Source organism: Kogia breviceps, chromosome 2 (assembly GCF_026419965.1).
Source record: "Kogia breviceps isolate mKogBre1 chromosome 2, mKogBre1 haplotype 1, whole genome shotgun sequence".
In the NCBI taxonomy this organism is placed as follows: domain Eukaryota; kingdom Metazoa; phylum Chordata; class Mammalia; order Artiodactyla; family Physeteridae; genus Kogia; species Kogia breviceps.
Genome location: NC_081311.1, coordinates 186,939,341 through 186,954,701, shown reverse-complemented (window position 1 = coordinate 186,954,701; position 15,361 = coordinate 186,939,341). Strand labels below are relative to the sequence as shown.

Below are 15,361 nucleotides of genomic sequence, written 5' to 3'. Positions count from 1 at the left end.
CCAGACTGTGTGCTGCTTACACCTTAACTTCCTGCTGTACGGGCTTTCAAGTCTGTGGTCCCTACATTATACAAACTTATACATGCTATGGGTTGAACTGTGTCCCCCCTCAAAATTCATATGTTGAAGTCTTGACCCCAGTGTCTCAGAATGTAACCTTACCTGGAAATGCGTTTGTTGCAAATATAACTAGTTAAGATGAGGTTTTTAGGTTGGGCCTCTAATCCAGCATGACAGGTGTCCTTTGACAAAGGGGGATTTTGGACACAGACACATATACGTAAAAGAATAGCACGTGAATACGAAAGCAGAGATCGAGGTGATGTGTCACAGACCAAGAAGCACCAAGGATGGCCAACCAGCAAACCACCAGAAGCTAAGGGAGAGGCCTGGGACACATTCTCCCTCAGCCTCCCTCAGCCCTGCCCAGACCTAGATCTCACACTTCTGGCCTCCAGAGCTGTGAGATAATAAACACCTCTTACGTCACCCAGCTTGTGGTATTTTGTTTGGCAGCTCTAGTAAACGAATACATTTATATAAACTTACATAAACCCGTGATTCTCAGTCAGGGGCGACTTTGTACCCAGAGAATTTGGCAACGTCTGGAGACATTTCTGGACCTCACAACCTGGGGGTAGTGGTCCTACTCTCATCTAGTGGATAGAGTCCGGGGATCCTGCTAAACATCCTACAAGGCACAGGAGAGATCCCAGCAACAGAGAGCTATTCAGGCCCAAACGTCAATAGTGCCAAGATTGAGAAACCCCAAATTAGTGGACCTTGATCCCCTCCTTTGTTTCCTGCACAGGCAGGGTCAGATTTATGCCCAGCTCACAGGTTAAAAAGACAGAAGCTGGGGTTCCCCTGGAGGCGCAGTGGTTGAGAGTCCGCCTGCCGATGCAGGGGACACGGGTTCGTGCCCCGGTCCGGGAAGATCCCACGTGCCGCGGAGCGGCTGGGCCCGTGAGCCATGGCCACTGAGCCTGCGCGTCCGGAGCCTGTGCTCCGCAACGGGAGAGGCCGCAACAGTGAGAGGCCTGCTCACCGCAAAAAAAAAAAGCAAAAAAAAAAAAAAAAAAAGAAAGAAAGAAACAGGCAAGAGAGGCACGCTCTGATTTAAAACCACAGCAGAGCAATCGGGGGTTTGTAAAGTGCCTTCCTAACTGTGCCAGCCCATTTCTCACTATCCCTTGCTCCACAATTTTTCATTAGGCAGTTATTTGCCAAGCCCCGACTGTGTGCCAGGCATGGGGCTAGGGGATGCAGCAGAACACCAGACAGGAACAACCTTGCGCCCCTGGGGCAGGAATTTTTTTTAAAAAATTATTTTGCATGCATTCATTCACTTAATCCTCCCCAAGTCCTATAGGATATGATATCATTATCCCCCTTTTGCAGATTTATGAAATGGGGGCTAATTAATGTGCCAGCATTTCAACCCTGGAATTTTCCGTGCCTTTATTTTACCCTTATCCCACACTGACATCCCAGCAGGTCAGTAAGCTGAACCCCAGAACTAATGTCCCCTCTTTCCATCCTGTCATTTTATCCCAGGGCACGCCCCCTAAAGCTCTCACTCTTTGGTCTGGAAACTCTGAAAATGCCCATTATCACCTCTTTTGTCATGCTGATCCCGGCGTGTTCTGTCTGGCAAAAGGGACTGAGACTAAATGTAACCAAGATCCTCTCGTTCTGTGAAATTACCAGGCTATTCACGTCGCGCATCGTGAAACTGGAAACAGGAGAAATTATTCCCAGGCTTTCAGCCTGATGCATTCCTTCCTTATTCAAACTCTTGTTATAAATATTTGAGAAATTGGTGCAGTCAGCTGTAAACGGACACTGACTGCATCTCACTTCAGTTTTCCCTAAGTAGACTAGGGCACCACGTCCCGGACATCACACGGGGGTTGCATTTATATGTAAATAGCAAATGCTGATGCAGGATTCTACAGGGCAGTCAGCAGGGACCACCTCTCAATTAAGGAGTGGGACTTCTTGTTCCACTGCAAGGGCTTCAAATAGGGGTTCTCCTGTGTGACACTTACCTCTCAGTATTTTCATTTCCCCTCCTGTAAAACAGGGGAACTAATAACCCCAATACAAGTAACACGCTTGCAGCAGTGCCTGGCACATAGTAAGTCCTCAGTAAGTGTCAGCCATGAATAGTAGACAACTGCTTCCATCCTGGGTGATCTTGATCAGCTTTCTGATCTGTAAAATGGGAACAATACATGATACCTGCTCCACAGCATCAGTAAAACTTTGTGAGACTTAAGTGGAAACGCTGATTCAAAATCAATTTGTAAATTGCAAGTACTATATGAACGGTTGACTTTTAAAAACTGCACAATGTGAGAGGTGCGAGTTAAGTTTGATTGGAGGCAAAAGGAGGACTGCAGCCCGGGAGACAGCATTTCAGATAGCTCTGAGAAACTGCTCCAAGGAGGCGAGGGGAGGAGCCAGGGTATATAGGAGTTTTGCAACAAAAGGGCAGGTAGTCAAGATGTCAAAAAATTATTGTTAAGTAAAGAAAACCAGACATCTCAAGTTAGGGAATTTAGCACTTTTCTGTGTATGGGAAGATGCAAGAATCTGGGTTCACTGAAATCATTCCTTTGATATGCATCTCAGCTCTCTGGGGCCAGGATCCTGTATTTTCACATCCTGAGTTCCCTCAGGGCTCACCGCAGGGAGTGGCTGCCGTCTGAAGGCTGCTAGATGGCAGGTATTCTTTCCTTCCTGAGTTTCCTCAGGGTTCACCGTCCCACGTTGAGGGGTGCAATCGCAGATGACTGTAACATCTTTTGTTTATTGATATGGCAGGAAATAGTACATTTATAAATATTCCGTTCCATTTATAAATATTCCATTTATCAAAATGGAAAGGTATTGGCGTCCTGGTTCTCTGGGAGGGATGCAGATAAGGTCCTAGCTCCCACGTATAGGCTTTAGCAGGAAATTCAATACAGAGCTCTACCCCTTAACCCCCAGACTAAGTCCTGAAACTCACCAGATGTGTTCCAGAGCTCTCACACACCGACCCTTCTACCGCCTGACTTGGCCATGTCTCTTTCTACCTCCAAGATGATTTTGTCTCAGCACCCTTCCCTGTCACTGGGCATTGCCTGGAGCCCTACCTGGATACTCTGAGAGATTTCAGTGACTGTACATCTCAGACAAATATTCTTGAAGCCCTATTCCTTTCCTCTCCAAAAGCCCCATACAAATATTCTTACCCTCCGCTGAAGCTTCCATCCTCTTTCCTGCATCTATAAATAAAGTTTTGATTCTCCAGATAACCTGCTTCACACCCAATCCAGAGAAAACCATTTCAGTCCCTTGCAAAGATGGTCCTCCCCCTCCACTACCCTCTAAAAATGCCTTCTCAGAAGATGGACAACCTCACAGCCAGCCAGTCTCTTAGTCTGGGTAACCCAAGTTCTTCTCTAACCTGGGTTCTCCAGAAGACGTGCTTCTCTGAGAAAACACTATTTGGGGAGGGCTCGTGGGAGGCCCCAAACACCCTAGAAATGATGTAAGTGAACCTAAGTCCTAGACGTCCAAGGATTCAATCCGAAGGACTCAACATTGTCTAGGAAACCACAACCCCCGAACTCCCATGACCACCCAACCTCCTACGCACCTTGGTTTTAACTAACTCTTGAAGAGAAAGAGACCATTGCAGAGGGCTACCATTTGGAAGGGAAACAATGGAAGTTGGCACAGCAAAGTGCTTTCAAAAAAGACACACTGCATCCACTATTATATTATTTGTTCATTCTGTCTTCTAGGTTGGCTCTTCGAGAAAAGGGCACATAAAGCACTTATGACATTTGGTACATTGTCTGGTTTCTTCTGCCAGGATTCATCAGGGCCTCCTGTGAACTAAGTCTGTACTTCTCTGTCACTCCGGCTCTACTGGGGACAATGATGGCTTGTCTGCTGTCCTTTGCTTGTGTCAGAGCTGGGCAGCTTGCAACAAGATCACCTGAAGACATGGATTCTATCTGCCTCGACTTGGACTAGCTGGCATCCAACCAAATGTGCCAGAAATTTGTGGAAGAAACAAATTTCTTTAAGAAATGCAGAGTGTAAGATACAGACTAAGCAGGTAGCAAAGCAAACATAGGCTTCTCTCCTCCTGTTTAACAAATGCAATCCTACAGTGTTGTCCTTTACACTAGGATTGGTCAGAACTTGTCTGCATTGGACTGACAATTACCTCTCCTCCCATTAACAAGTTAAAAGCAAATGAGGCCTGATAAACAGAACTCCAAGGCGAGCCAGGAGTCCAGCAGACTCACGTGGTCCTCACCAGAGTGAAGAGAGGGTGCGGGCCATCCTAACGTGATCTGGAGAAAAGTGAGAGCACAAAAAACTCTTGAGTTAAATTAATTCCATCAAAGGAAGGGCTTTGCAAATACCAACAAGGCATGTTCCAGTTTTCTGTTGCTGCATGACAAACCACCCCAAACAGTAGTTTAATACAATAACCATCTCATATTATTTATTATGTGATGTTTGCAGGGTTGACCGGGCTCCAATAGGTGGTCCTGCTCCACTTGAGGTCTCTCCAAGGATGCAGTCAGAGACCAACTTGAAGCCTCATCCCCTCACACAACTGGTGCCTTGACTGGGAAGGACCAAACAGTTGGGGGTGAATAGCTGGTAATCCTCGGACATCTCTCTCTACTCTAGGTGGTCTCTCCACCCTACCGATGCTTGGCAAACCTTTAGCAAACCTCAAATCACCTCTAGTGATTCTCCACCTCCACAAACCCAGTGCCAGCCTTTCGTGATACCTATTTTTAAACGTCTTCATTATATTCTGAATTAAAATTCATAGGTAATATAACTTGCCTATACACATAATGTCCAAAAATATTACTATATTAACCTAGCTATCATCAAAAGGAAAATAGAGAGAGGTAATTTGTAACATAATTATAGGAATGTCATTAAGTAAATATTCAGACGTGATGATATTATAGGCATAAGGCAATCAGAATGCTTGCACTATATGCAGACGCACCGTGAATGTGACAGCTACAAATGCAGACTGACACGAATACATTGTGCTGGGGACTCAAGTGCAAAATCAGCTTTAACATCATTAGTGTGATTTTCTAAAACTAAAGCAACTGCGTTAGTCTGCTAGGACTACTATAATAAAAGACCACAATCCAGATGGCTTAAACAAGAGAAATGTATGTTCTAATAGTTCTGGAGGCTGGAAGTCCAAGATCAAGGTGTCAGCAGGTTTGGTTCCTTCTGAGGCTTCTCGTCTTGGCTTACAGATGGCCATATCTTTCCTGTGTCATCCTTCTGTGTATCTGTGTCCTAATTTCTTCTTATAAGGACATCAGTCATCCTGGACTAGGGTCCACCCTAATGACCCCATTTTAACTTAATTATCTCTTTACAGGCCTTGTCTCTAAATACAGTCACATTCTGAGGTACTGAGGGTTAGGGCTTCAACATATGAATTAGCGGGAAACACAATCAGTCCATAAGAGAAACTAACTCTTGGTAAAGTTCTAAACAGAACAAAGTAGTATAACCTCCCGTCAGTTTTCAAAGTAATTGCATTCCCAGGAAATTTACTGTATATTATTAAAACTATGCCTTCCCAACAAATCCACATTATGTTTATATGTAAAATAGGGTTGGATTCTAGGCTCAGCTCAATAAAAACAGGTTTTCCACCTGTATGAATGTCCCTTTGGGCAATTGATAATTGTAAAGGCCAAGAGACAATTCATTTGTGCAGGACTGTGACACAGTCAGGCACCTCCAGCTTCTTCCTACTAAATGCTAGTAACACTACCTCAATCACTGTGACCCGAAAAATGCCCCCTGTAGGGCAAAACTGGTTCCATCGAGGATGTTTGATTTAAAGGAACCCAAGGATAAATCGTAATCATAATATTTCTCTTATCGGAGAAGCATCACCATCCCCTACTTTATTTGCTTAGTAAGATTTGATTTTGTGATTAGCTCTTCTAAAACTGGGGGCAAACTGTTACTGAGTTCAATACTTGAGCTTAACTGCAGGGCTATCTGACACATTGGAAATCACCCAAGTCAAAGAGCATCCCAAACAAAAAATTGTTTTGGTTTTATGCTGTTCCAAATTAGCCACAATGATGAAAATCTGTCAGTTGGTCTAATACATAGTCTAAAGTTGATGGCATGCAATAAGGGAGTAGAATTTCTTCCCTTATTACACTCTTGGGAAAAAAAAAATAAACTAAATTTGCTGTTGATCTAATCTCCTAAAAATGTTTCAAAGCTTGAATGGTAATTTGAATTTTTGGTGTGTATATACATAATTGAAAAAAGATCAAGAACAATATAAAGAAAAGGCTTCATTGTTTAATGAGTAATATCGTGCCCCAAATCCCAGAGTGAATCCAGACCAGATTTGTCTGACTCCAGAGCCGTTCTCCACCTTCACTCAACACCAGATGGATGGGATGTCTGGGAAAAGGATGAAAACAAGGCAGGTACACAATGGATCATGTAGTACTTCTCCAACAAACCTCGAGAGGGTTCTCATGGCAGATGGAGCATGAAGGATGGTCCCCCCAAGGCACCTCATCTTCCATCACCTTTAGATTTCAGTTTATATTTGGACAAGACTCAAATTTCACTCATATTTTCAGTGTCTAGGTCGAGGGGAAAAAGACATACTAAAACATACGTGCTTCAAACAGTTGGGTTGAACAGAAACTTTAAAATTTGTAAATGTTGAATACATTATTGCTTTAATGATTAGATTTTATTGATAAATGGCCTGAAAAGTGACATTACTATTCCATGTTTGGCTCTTCCCTTCTCCAGAACACAAAAGAGTTGGGTCTTTTGAGACATGCCAAAGTAATTATATTTTTGCACAGCTGGAGACAAGACTATTCCACTTGACGAGGTATTGTCCATCAAGACCCCGTCTGTTCCTGCTCCCAGCATTCAGGAATTTCTTCCACAGAGAGAAGTGAGTAGGGAACAAAGTCTTAATATTGTTACCTCCTTTTAACTGATTTTCCTTTAATTACAGCTGTTGATTTATTTACAGCATGAGAGAAATTATTTATGGTTGCATCTATATGTTGAAAGATAACAGACACCTTCCAAAATATTAGCACAAATAGTTTTTATAGTATCCATTGCCAATGTGAATCATAGTGCAAGAGATGAAAATAAGAGTTTGATCCATTTTTTGAATAAATGAGTGACTATGACAGATTAAAGCATTTAAAAACACTGGAAAAGTCAAAATGATCTGTGATGGTGAATATGATGACAGACATGACAAGAGTCTCATCTGAATATTATCATCTAGGGAATAGAAATGGGGGTTTTCTTTTAGCAAAGGAATTCAAAACCATGTGTTTTAGATAATCTTTTTAGTCACAATTATTTGTATTTTGAGTTATTGAATGATTCTCAAGTCTGGCCAGAAGAGATATTGTTTATAAACCATTAAATGTATGCTACACTACTTTGTATTTTGCAATCTCTTCCTGAAATCCCAAGAGTCCCCACCACAGATTCTGTCCCTATCATACTGAGAAGGTCGTAACAGTGTAGGATTAAAGAACAGGATCTTTGCCAATGGTGTGTAACCATTGCTCTCAGAGATCCCACAGGTTTTCCTTGTGACCCTGAACCCATAGGATCATTTGTGTACATGTTACCCAGCAGGGGTTATAAATGCGATAGGAGTTCAGAGATGACAGTAATCAAATAACATGGGATTTAACTAATCCCTTTTTTCCCTCCACTTCCATCTTCTCTGAAAACATTCAGGGATGCCGTCCATGATTGATTAGATCATGTGTGCATGGCTGATTCATCTAGGTCAATGTCATGAGGAAAATACCCGAAAAGTGTTCAGTTACAATGCAATCATTATAGTCGTAATGTATTCAAAGGATTATGATAATTTTACAACAGCCAAATGGAACTTGAACAGTGCAACTCTCATCTTCCATCCAGGCCATTTTTATTATGCATGCCCCATCGACCATTTGGCAATGGACTTACGGGAACTGTTGAACATTATGTGATAGCTTGCACTGAGACTACCAAGGGAATTTGACATAAAAGGAAATATAATGGTTCATTTGTGGGCCCAACATTCATAGATTCCCAAGACTTAAAAATTATTCTTCCATTCAGGACACATTCACTCAGCTGCTATGTTCCCCACATAGGACTATATAACAGATACCAAAAGGCGAATAAGTCCCCTTTGAGAAACACATCACTGAACCAGAAGAAAGACAAGAGGACAATAACCTATGAAATAATGCTGACTGTCCCATATGGTAGTCCTAGCCAAATGTCGCTCTTGAGCACTTGTAATGTATTTAGGCTGAACTGAGGTATGCTGTAAGTATATAACATACACCAGATTTCAAAGAATTTATTATATCTTATTGGTAATTTTTATATTGATTACATATTGAAATGATATTTTTAGATATATTGAGTTAAATAAAATATATTATTAAAATTAACTTTGCATGGTTTTTTTTTTTTACTGTTTTAATGTGGCTACTGGAAATTTTTAATTATGTATCTTGTTCATGTTATATTTCTATTGGGCTGCACTGATATAATGTATGTGCTATATGTGTGGTATGTATAGAAAGAAAATTGTGCACAGAGGAAAAGGCAACAGATTCTGCTGGGCAGAGATTTTGACATTTAATATTGGTCTTTAAGAGATTTCTCTGGAGGAGGCAAACCTTGAGGAGAAAACCAAAATGGAAGAAGCATGAGCAAAGTCACGGAGGCCTTAAAGAGCTTGGTGTGTTTGTGGAATGGGAAGCAGGTTAGTTTGTGTGTGGGGTGATGGGTGGGAGCAGGTAGCAGGAGACAGGCTGGGAAGGCATGTGGAGGCCCACATGGGTAGGGTCTTATTTGCCATGGTAAAGAGTCCAACTCCATCTGTGGACTAAGGAGCATCCTCAAAAGCCTTTAAGCAGGTGGTTGACATGGCCAGGTCTTGTTTATTCTGGGAGCAGAAAGAAGAGCTTGAAGAGGGAAGAAAACAGAGAAGAAAGACCATTCGAAAATTACACCAGGAATAATGAGAGCTTGAATAAGATCCATGATGGTTAGAGCAGAGAGGAGTGAGACTTGATAGGTAATTTTCAAAGCACCCAGGGATATGGTGCTTGCCTTGAAATCAGAAGGACAGATTTTTTTTCCCCCAAGCTAATGCTTATTTTCAATCTGCTAAATGCACTTATTATCAACCAATGACAAAGAATTAAACTCTTGACAATCGTATTCATTCTTGGATTCTTTTGATTTTGTACCATATTTAGATTCTTTAGGGCTTTCTTTTCCTCATTCATCCTGAGTCCACTGAGGACTGTAAGAGGAACTACTTGCTCAGCCATCCCACATGGAGCACTTCCTCTTGAGTCAGGCCCTCCTTTTTTCTCATGCTGTGCTATCGTATCATTGAAAAAAGCTAATCCACGTGGCCAGGCCTGGACTTGAATTGCTCTTCACTTCCGCTTTCCCTTTGCACAAAGGCCACTGAAATCTGTTCTGTGATTCCTCTATTGTTTACATAATAGCTACCTCTGTCTTCTGTCATGTTTTCATTTTCCCTCAGGGAGAAAATGCTACTCTCCCCAGGATTCATGAGAAAAAATGAGGAGTATAGTTCAATCGGCACTAGTCAAAAGCAAACCTTGGAGTGTTCCCAGTAAGTAGCAAGTGATGAAGCTAATGAAAATGTTAGTGGAGGCTAAGAAAGAAAGACAGAAGGCACCACCACAACCATAGTTTATCCCAATAAAAGGAAGTGGGAAGGGAAAGAGAAAAATTTACTATTATTGCAAGAAAAATAGTAGATGAAGTAAGTGGGGGAAAAATTCCACAAGACAGTCACTGGCTACAGCTATAAAATTAAGAATCTTCATTTTTTAAAAATCAGACTATATCTTTGTTCTTAAGAGTCTACAATATGATTGGTATTATCTTCAAATCTTCACAACACCCTTCTGAGTGGAACCTCTTAGGGGGTCATGCATAGCAAAACGTGATACTGAGTTATAAAGAGGAACATTCCATTTCTAGACATCTCAGTTTATGACTCAAGTAGTGAAACCACATGGTCTGCTCATAAGGAAAGTGTAGGGGATTCCGTTCTCTAAAGTAAACATTCAAAAGAATTCTGAAATCAGATACTGACTAGCCAGAACATCTTAAAAAAAACTTCTAGGGGCTGGGAAGCTGGAAAATGCCTAAATCCATCAAGGTTTGTTGATTACAAGGAGCAGAAATTGACTCCTGCTACATAAAGTAAAAAAAAAAAAAAAAAAAAAAAAAAATACTGAAAGGTTATAGAATAATTCACACAAACAAAGCAATAGCAGAGTGGTCAAAATTTGAGAAAATCCAGGAATCAGGAAAGCTCTGGAGAGCTAGGTAGCAGCAACCAAGCAACACTCCATTCAGGGCAGTGCCATCAGGATTCATGAGTTTAACCAAATTCTCTGGATTATTTATTCTCTGTGATATCCACATGCTAAGAAGAGAACGTCTTACCAGTATAGCTTGGATCACCCATCCACTTCTGTCCAGGGAAGAGAGAATTCCTTGACTGGCCATCCCTCCAAGCCTGAAAGCAACAGAGAAAATGTAGTTGAGTCCCCCAAAGGAAGAAGAAAGGGTGCTGTGAAGGCAAAAACAGGTGTCCTCTACAGGACCCGTGCCATTTCTTTATTCATGCTCTTCACTATTCTAACTCTCTCATCTAAAACCTCCCACCCTCATGGTCTACCTTCAATCCACTTTCTTTAAGAAGTCTCCTCTGAATACTCCAACCCGTATTGACCTCTTCCTCTTCTTAACACATACAAGTAGTCATTCACATAATCATTCACTTGACAAATACTTTGGGGCCTTCACTGTGTGCCTGGTACCCTATTGTGTACCCATCCTGCAACGGATACTCTTGCCTCTCCTCCCCGTGATAGTCCAGGTATAACTGTTCGTATCTGAAAACTCGATTTAAGACTTAACAGCATTTATTGGTTGCTCATCAGTCTTTGATACCATGATAGGGATCAAGTTTGGGCCAAATGCTACAACCTAGATACAGGCTCCGAAATTTTTTTTTCATAACTATATGGTACAACTAATAAAACCAAAGTACTTAGAGATAATTTCAAGACAGATCAATTCTAAGTGATAAAAGCAGAGATCCTCAGTTGACATTTAATTTGTAGTTATTAATCCATTCAATAAACAAATATTATTGAATATGTTTACTACATAGGACACTTTACTAGGCAGAGCTGATGTTCAGCAGCATGCACTGGTACACTTGGATCAGTTGTCGAAACAGTGAAAACTCCCATGGCTGGCTGGTGAATAGCCACTGTCCCGCACCTTCAAGTGCGCCATCACCACCCTAGCCATCCCAATTCCTATGGCACCTCTCCAGGACCCCTACATTCCCGCAATCCAGTGACTAGCAGTTAATCTCTGGCACGCGACTCTGCTCTAACCCTTAGGCCAGTGTCTGTTCTGATAAGTACCCTGTCATCCCTGTTGATAAATATTTTTAATATCACTTTGGTTCTAAGTACAGGAGTGGATACAAAAATGGGCAGGTCCTAAGGAGCTTATGTGTGGAGTACTACCAACAATAAAAAGGAACAAAGTGGATGAATCTCAAAAACATTGTGCTAAGTGAAAGAATCCAGACAAAAAAAGAGTGCATACTGTATGATTCCATTTATATGAAGTTCTACATCAGAGAAAAACAAACTGTGATAATATAAATCATCGCTGGGATGAAATGGAGAAGAGCGTTATTGATTGGAAAGGGATCCAAAGAAACTTTCAGCAGTGATGGAAATGTTTTATAGAGGAGGGGTGTTTAAAGTCTGTTCACTTTATTGCATGTAAATTATATATTTTAAAAAGCGCTTACTGGGCTTCCCTGGTGGCGCAGTGGTTGAGAATCCGCCTGCCGATGCAGGAGACACGGGTTCGTGCCCTGGTCCGGGAAGATCCCACGTGCCGCGGAGCAACTAAGCCCGTGAGCTATGGCCGCTGAGCCTGTGCGTCCGGAGCCTGTGCTCCGCAACGGGAGAGGCCACAACAGTGAGAGGCCCGCATACCGCAAAAAAAAAAAAAAAGCGCTTACTCTCCAGTAAGGAAGATAATACCTCCAAAAATTAGTTTAATACTGGTCAGAAAGCCGAAGTCCCGCAAGAGAGGCATATCTAGAGGCTGCATAGCCAAGTGGTATAACCACCCTCTCTTGGGTTGTACAGCACTGTCTGGATTGACATATTGTTCTTGTGACAGGAAGAGTTATTTTAGCTCCCTCAGTTTTCTCATCTGTAAAATGGTGACAATAATAGTAGATACCTAAGGGGTTGTTGTGAGGGTCAAATGAGTTATCCATAGAAAGCATTTAGAACATTTGGCACATAGTAAGTACATAATTAATGTTCACTATTAAAACAATTATTGGACTCCAGAGAAGGAGGGTCATGTTCAGCTGGGAGAGCACTGAGGAAGCAGCGTTTGAGCTGAGTTTTGAAGAACTGTTTATACAATGTGGGCATGGGGAGATGGGAGGAAATTACATACATGTCACTCACCTGGCTACTCCATGCAACAATTCTCTTCAGTATCACTTCCTCATTATCCCTTTGGCTACGTTACCGCCCTCTCTACACGCCCTCAGAGCTCCCAATACTCTCTTGTACGGCACTTATTCTACTTACATTGAATCAATAAATTAATTGATTAATATTTAAGTATTTATTCCATATGTATCACACTTCTCCAGCAGACCAGAAGCTGCAGGTGGTCAAGAGGCTTACTTTTTTTTTTTTTTTTTTTTTTTTTTTGCGGTATGCGGGCCTCTCACTGTTGTGGCCTCTCCCGTTGCGGAGCACAGGCTCCGGACATGCAGGCCTAGCGGCCATGGCTCACGGGCTTAGTTGCTCCGCGGCATGTGGGATCTTCCCGGACCAGGGCACGAACCCGTGTCTCCTGCATCGGCAGGCGGATTCTCAACCACTGCGCCACCAGGGAAGCCCAAGAGGCTTACTTTTATAGACCCAGGTCCTAGCACAGAAACTTGCAGAAATTATTATTATTCAATAAATTAATAAATATATTATTTATCTTATATAAATTAAGTTATCATTTTACTCCATTCACCTCAATTCAGTATGTTTAGTTAACTGGTGGACTGGGATCCCTCCATGAGCTTAAGGGCTAGCTCTGCCACTTTCTCCAGGTGAACGCCAGGCAAGCTAGTTCTTTATATTCTAATCTCCTGATATGCAGACTAGGGTATAGTAAGAGTTCATCGGCATAAATTTCTTGTTACATATAAAGGAATGTTTGTAAAGCATTTTGCACATTTTGTGATGTGCCTGTCACATAGTAAGTGCTTTAAAAATGGTAACGTCAAGATCATTCCCTTCACACAACCTGTAGAGTGGCGTCACTCTACCCATGATGCTGTTATGCATCAAAATGTATCAAAACACTCCTGACTATATGACTCCTCCTTCTCAAACTCCTCCCCCCAACTCCCAACTGACAGACTGTGGGATAAGGCTCAGTATACTTTGTCTTGCCCAAGAACGCATTGCAAAAAAATCTACTCCAATACCAACCAATTGGCTTCCCTTTCCTTTTCCAACCCCAAGATTGTATTTTCTAATTTTTCCAAGAGTGAGTTAGTGATTTTTGCAAAAACGTTTTAGAATTTACAGAAATCTCACACCTACTCTATCTCATTTTACATTTAAATCAACCTAATTATAACATTTTTCAATGTGAGATTAGAAAAGTAGAAAGAGGTAATACAATCCATCCCAGGACACAAAGCAAGGAGTAGGGCCAGGATTTCAAATCCAAGTATTCCAGCTCTGAACCTTACATTCTTTGGCTTCTGGCCTAGAAGTAACTTTCTAGAAATTTCTACCGTAGGAGAAGAATGATATTTCTGAGTGTCTTTCAGTCTGGGTATGATGAGGCCCAATACCTGATTCCTTCCGACCCCAGGTCTAAACTCCAGGGAAATCAGATGGTACTTGATAAGCACAGCTTGAGGCTTCAAGACTTTAATTAGTCACTGTCCTTGTATGAATTTTCTGGAGCAAGAACTCAGCTGAGTCAAGTCCAAGCTCCAGCAAGTAAACATCATTGGAAAACTCCCACCTTGAAGAGGTGGTGAAACAGACTGTCAAGTTAGTAGACAAAAATAAAGAACTAGGTGTAACGGCCTCCAGAGTTCACCAGATAGGATCATCCAAACATTACTAGACTCTGCTTCTATTTTTTTCTTCTGCATCAAATGTTATTAAGATCCAATGAGGTGGAGTTATTTCCTTTTTTTACCCTTGTTAATTATCTCCTTGGGTGTGTATATATATATATATATATATATATATATATATATATATATATATATATTCAAGGCTAATTGTAAGAGTTCTTTTTACCTTAATAAGGATACTAAGTGAGGAGATAAATGTGAAAGTACCTAGGATTTTCAAGGCACATATGGGTACTTAATAAATGCTTATTAACCTGGAATTTGCTGAAGTTTCTTTCTGGGGCCTTTCAGCTTTTCACAGCAGACACCAAGGTCTGCTTTTGTCCTAACCCTACCATGGAACTAAATATACCCAGAATGCAGAGTTCTTTTGAAGCCTTAGTCCCTTGCCTAAGATTTCTGACACATTAAAATACTATTAAGTAAAGTTTCAAAGTCAAAATAATCAGACTGCTTTTCACCACAAACCCTGGAGAAATAAAACTGCAAACAACTCATTAGAAAGGCTGAGAAAAAGCTATTTTGTGGGCTGGCCAAAATAGTGTATTGTTATTTAGAATTTTCTCTGGGATGCTTTCTCTCTAAATATTGCAAGAAAAAAATCAGCTGTTTCACACATGGTGATGTCTAAAACCATTGGCTCAAATTTCACACACAGAAACATTGACAAGCTCCTTCTCTCTGAAAAGAGAAAGGCAGACCACACTGATGCTTCCCCATTTGCATTTCCCTCTCTGAGCTGCCTTTCTGAGTAAATGCCATGATTTTAAAATGAAGTCTGTTTTTTTTCCACATCCGAAATGTCTTTCATTTGCACTCTGGAAATGCTGACGTCAATTGCCTTACAAATCCAGGGGGAAAAAAACACCAGTTAATTGTAGTTGAGAAGACTGTGGAATCTCTAATAATGGTAGGCACAGAGCTTGTCAGCACAGCATCCGTTGCCATAGTTACCTGTGAGGGACGACAACAACTGCACATCACTTAGCTAAATGATCCCACATGGCACCTTAG

At 41.5% G+C, this 15,361-nt stretch overlaps 1 protein-coding gene across 1 annotated transcript in view; it reads right to left on the bottom strand.

Annotated features, from left to right (window-relative positions):
* Positions 1-8,693: 8,693 nt before the first annotated feature.
* The window catches only part of ACSL3 (acyl-CoA synthetase long chain family member 3), a 127,241-nt gene continuing 120,573 nt past the window's right edge, over positions 8,694-15,361 (bottom strand). The window contains exons 15-16 of the mRNA XM_067026982.1: positions 10,579-10,651; positions 8,694-9,047 (exon numbers count right to left, since the gene is read on the bottom strand). Of these exons, the coding sequence (XP_066883083.1) occupies positions 10,593-10,651 (59 nt within the window). The 3' untranslated portion in view covers positions 8,694-9,047; positions 10,579-10,592. The remainder of the gene's footprint in view (positions 9,048-10,578; positions 10,652-15,361) is intronic.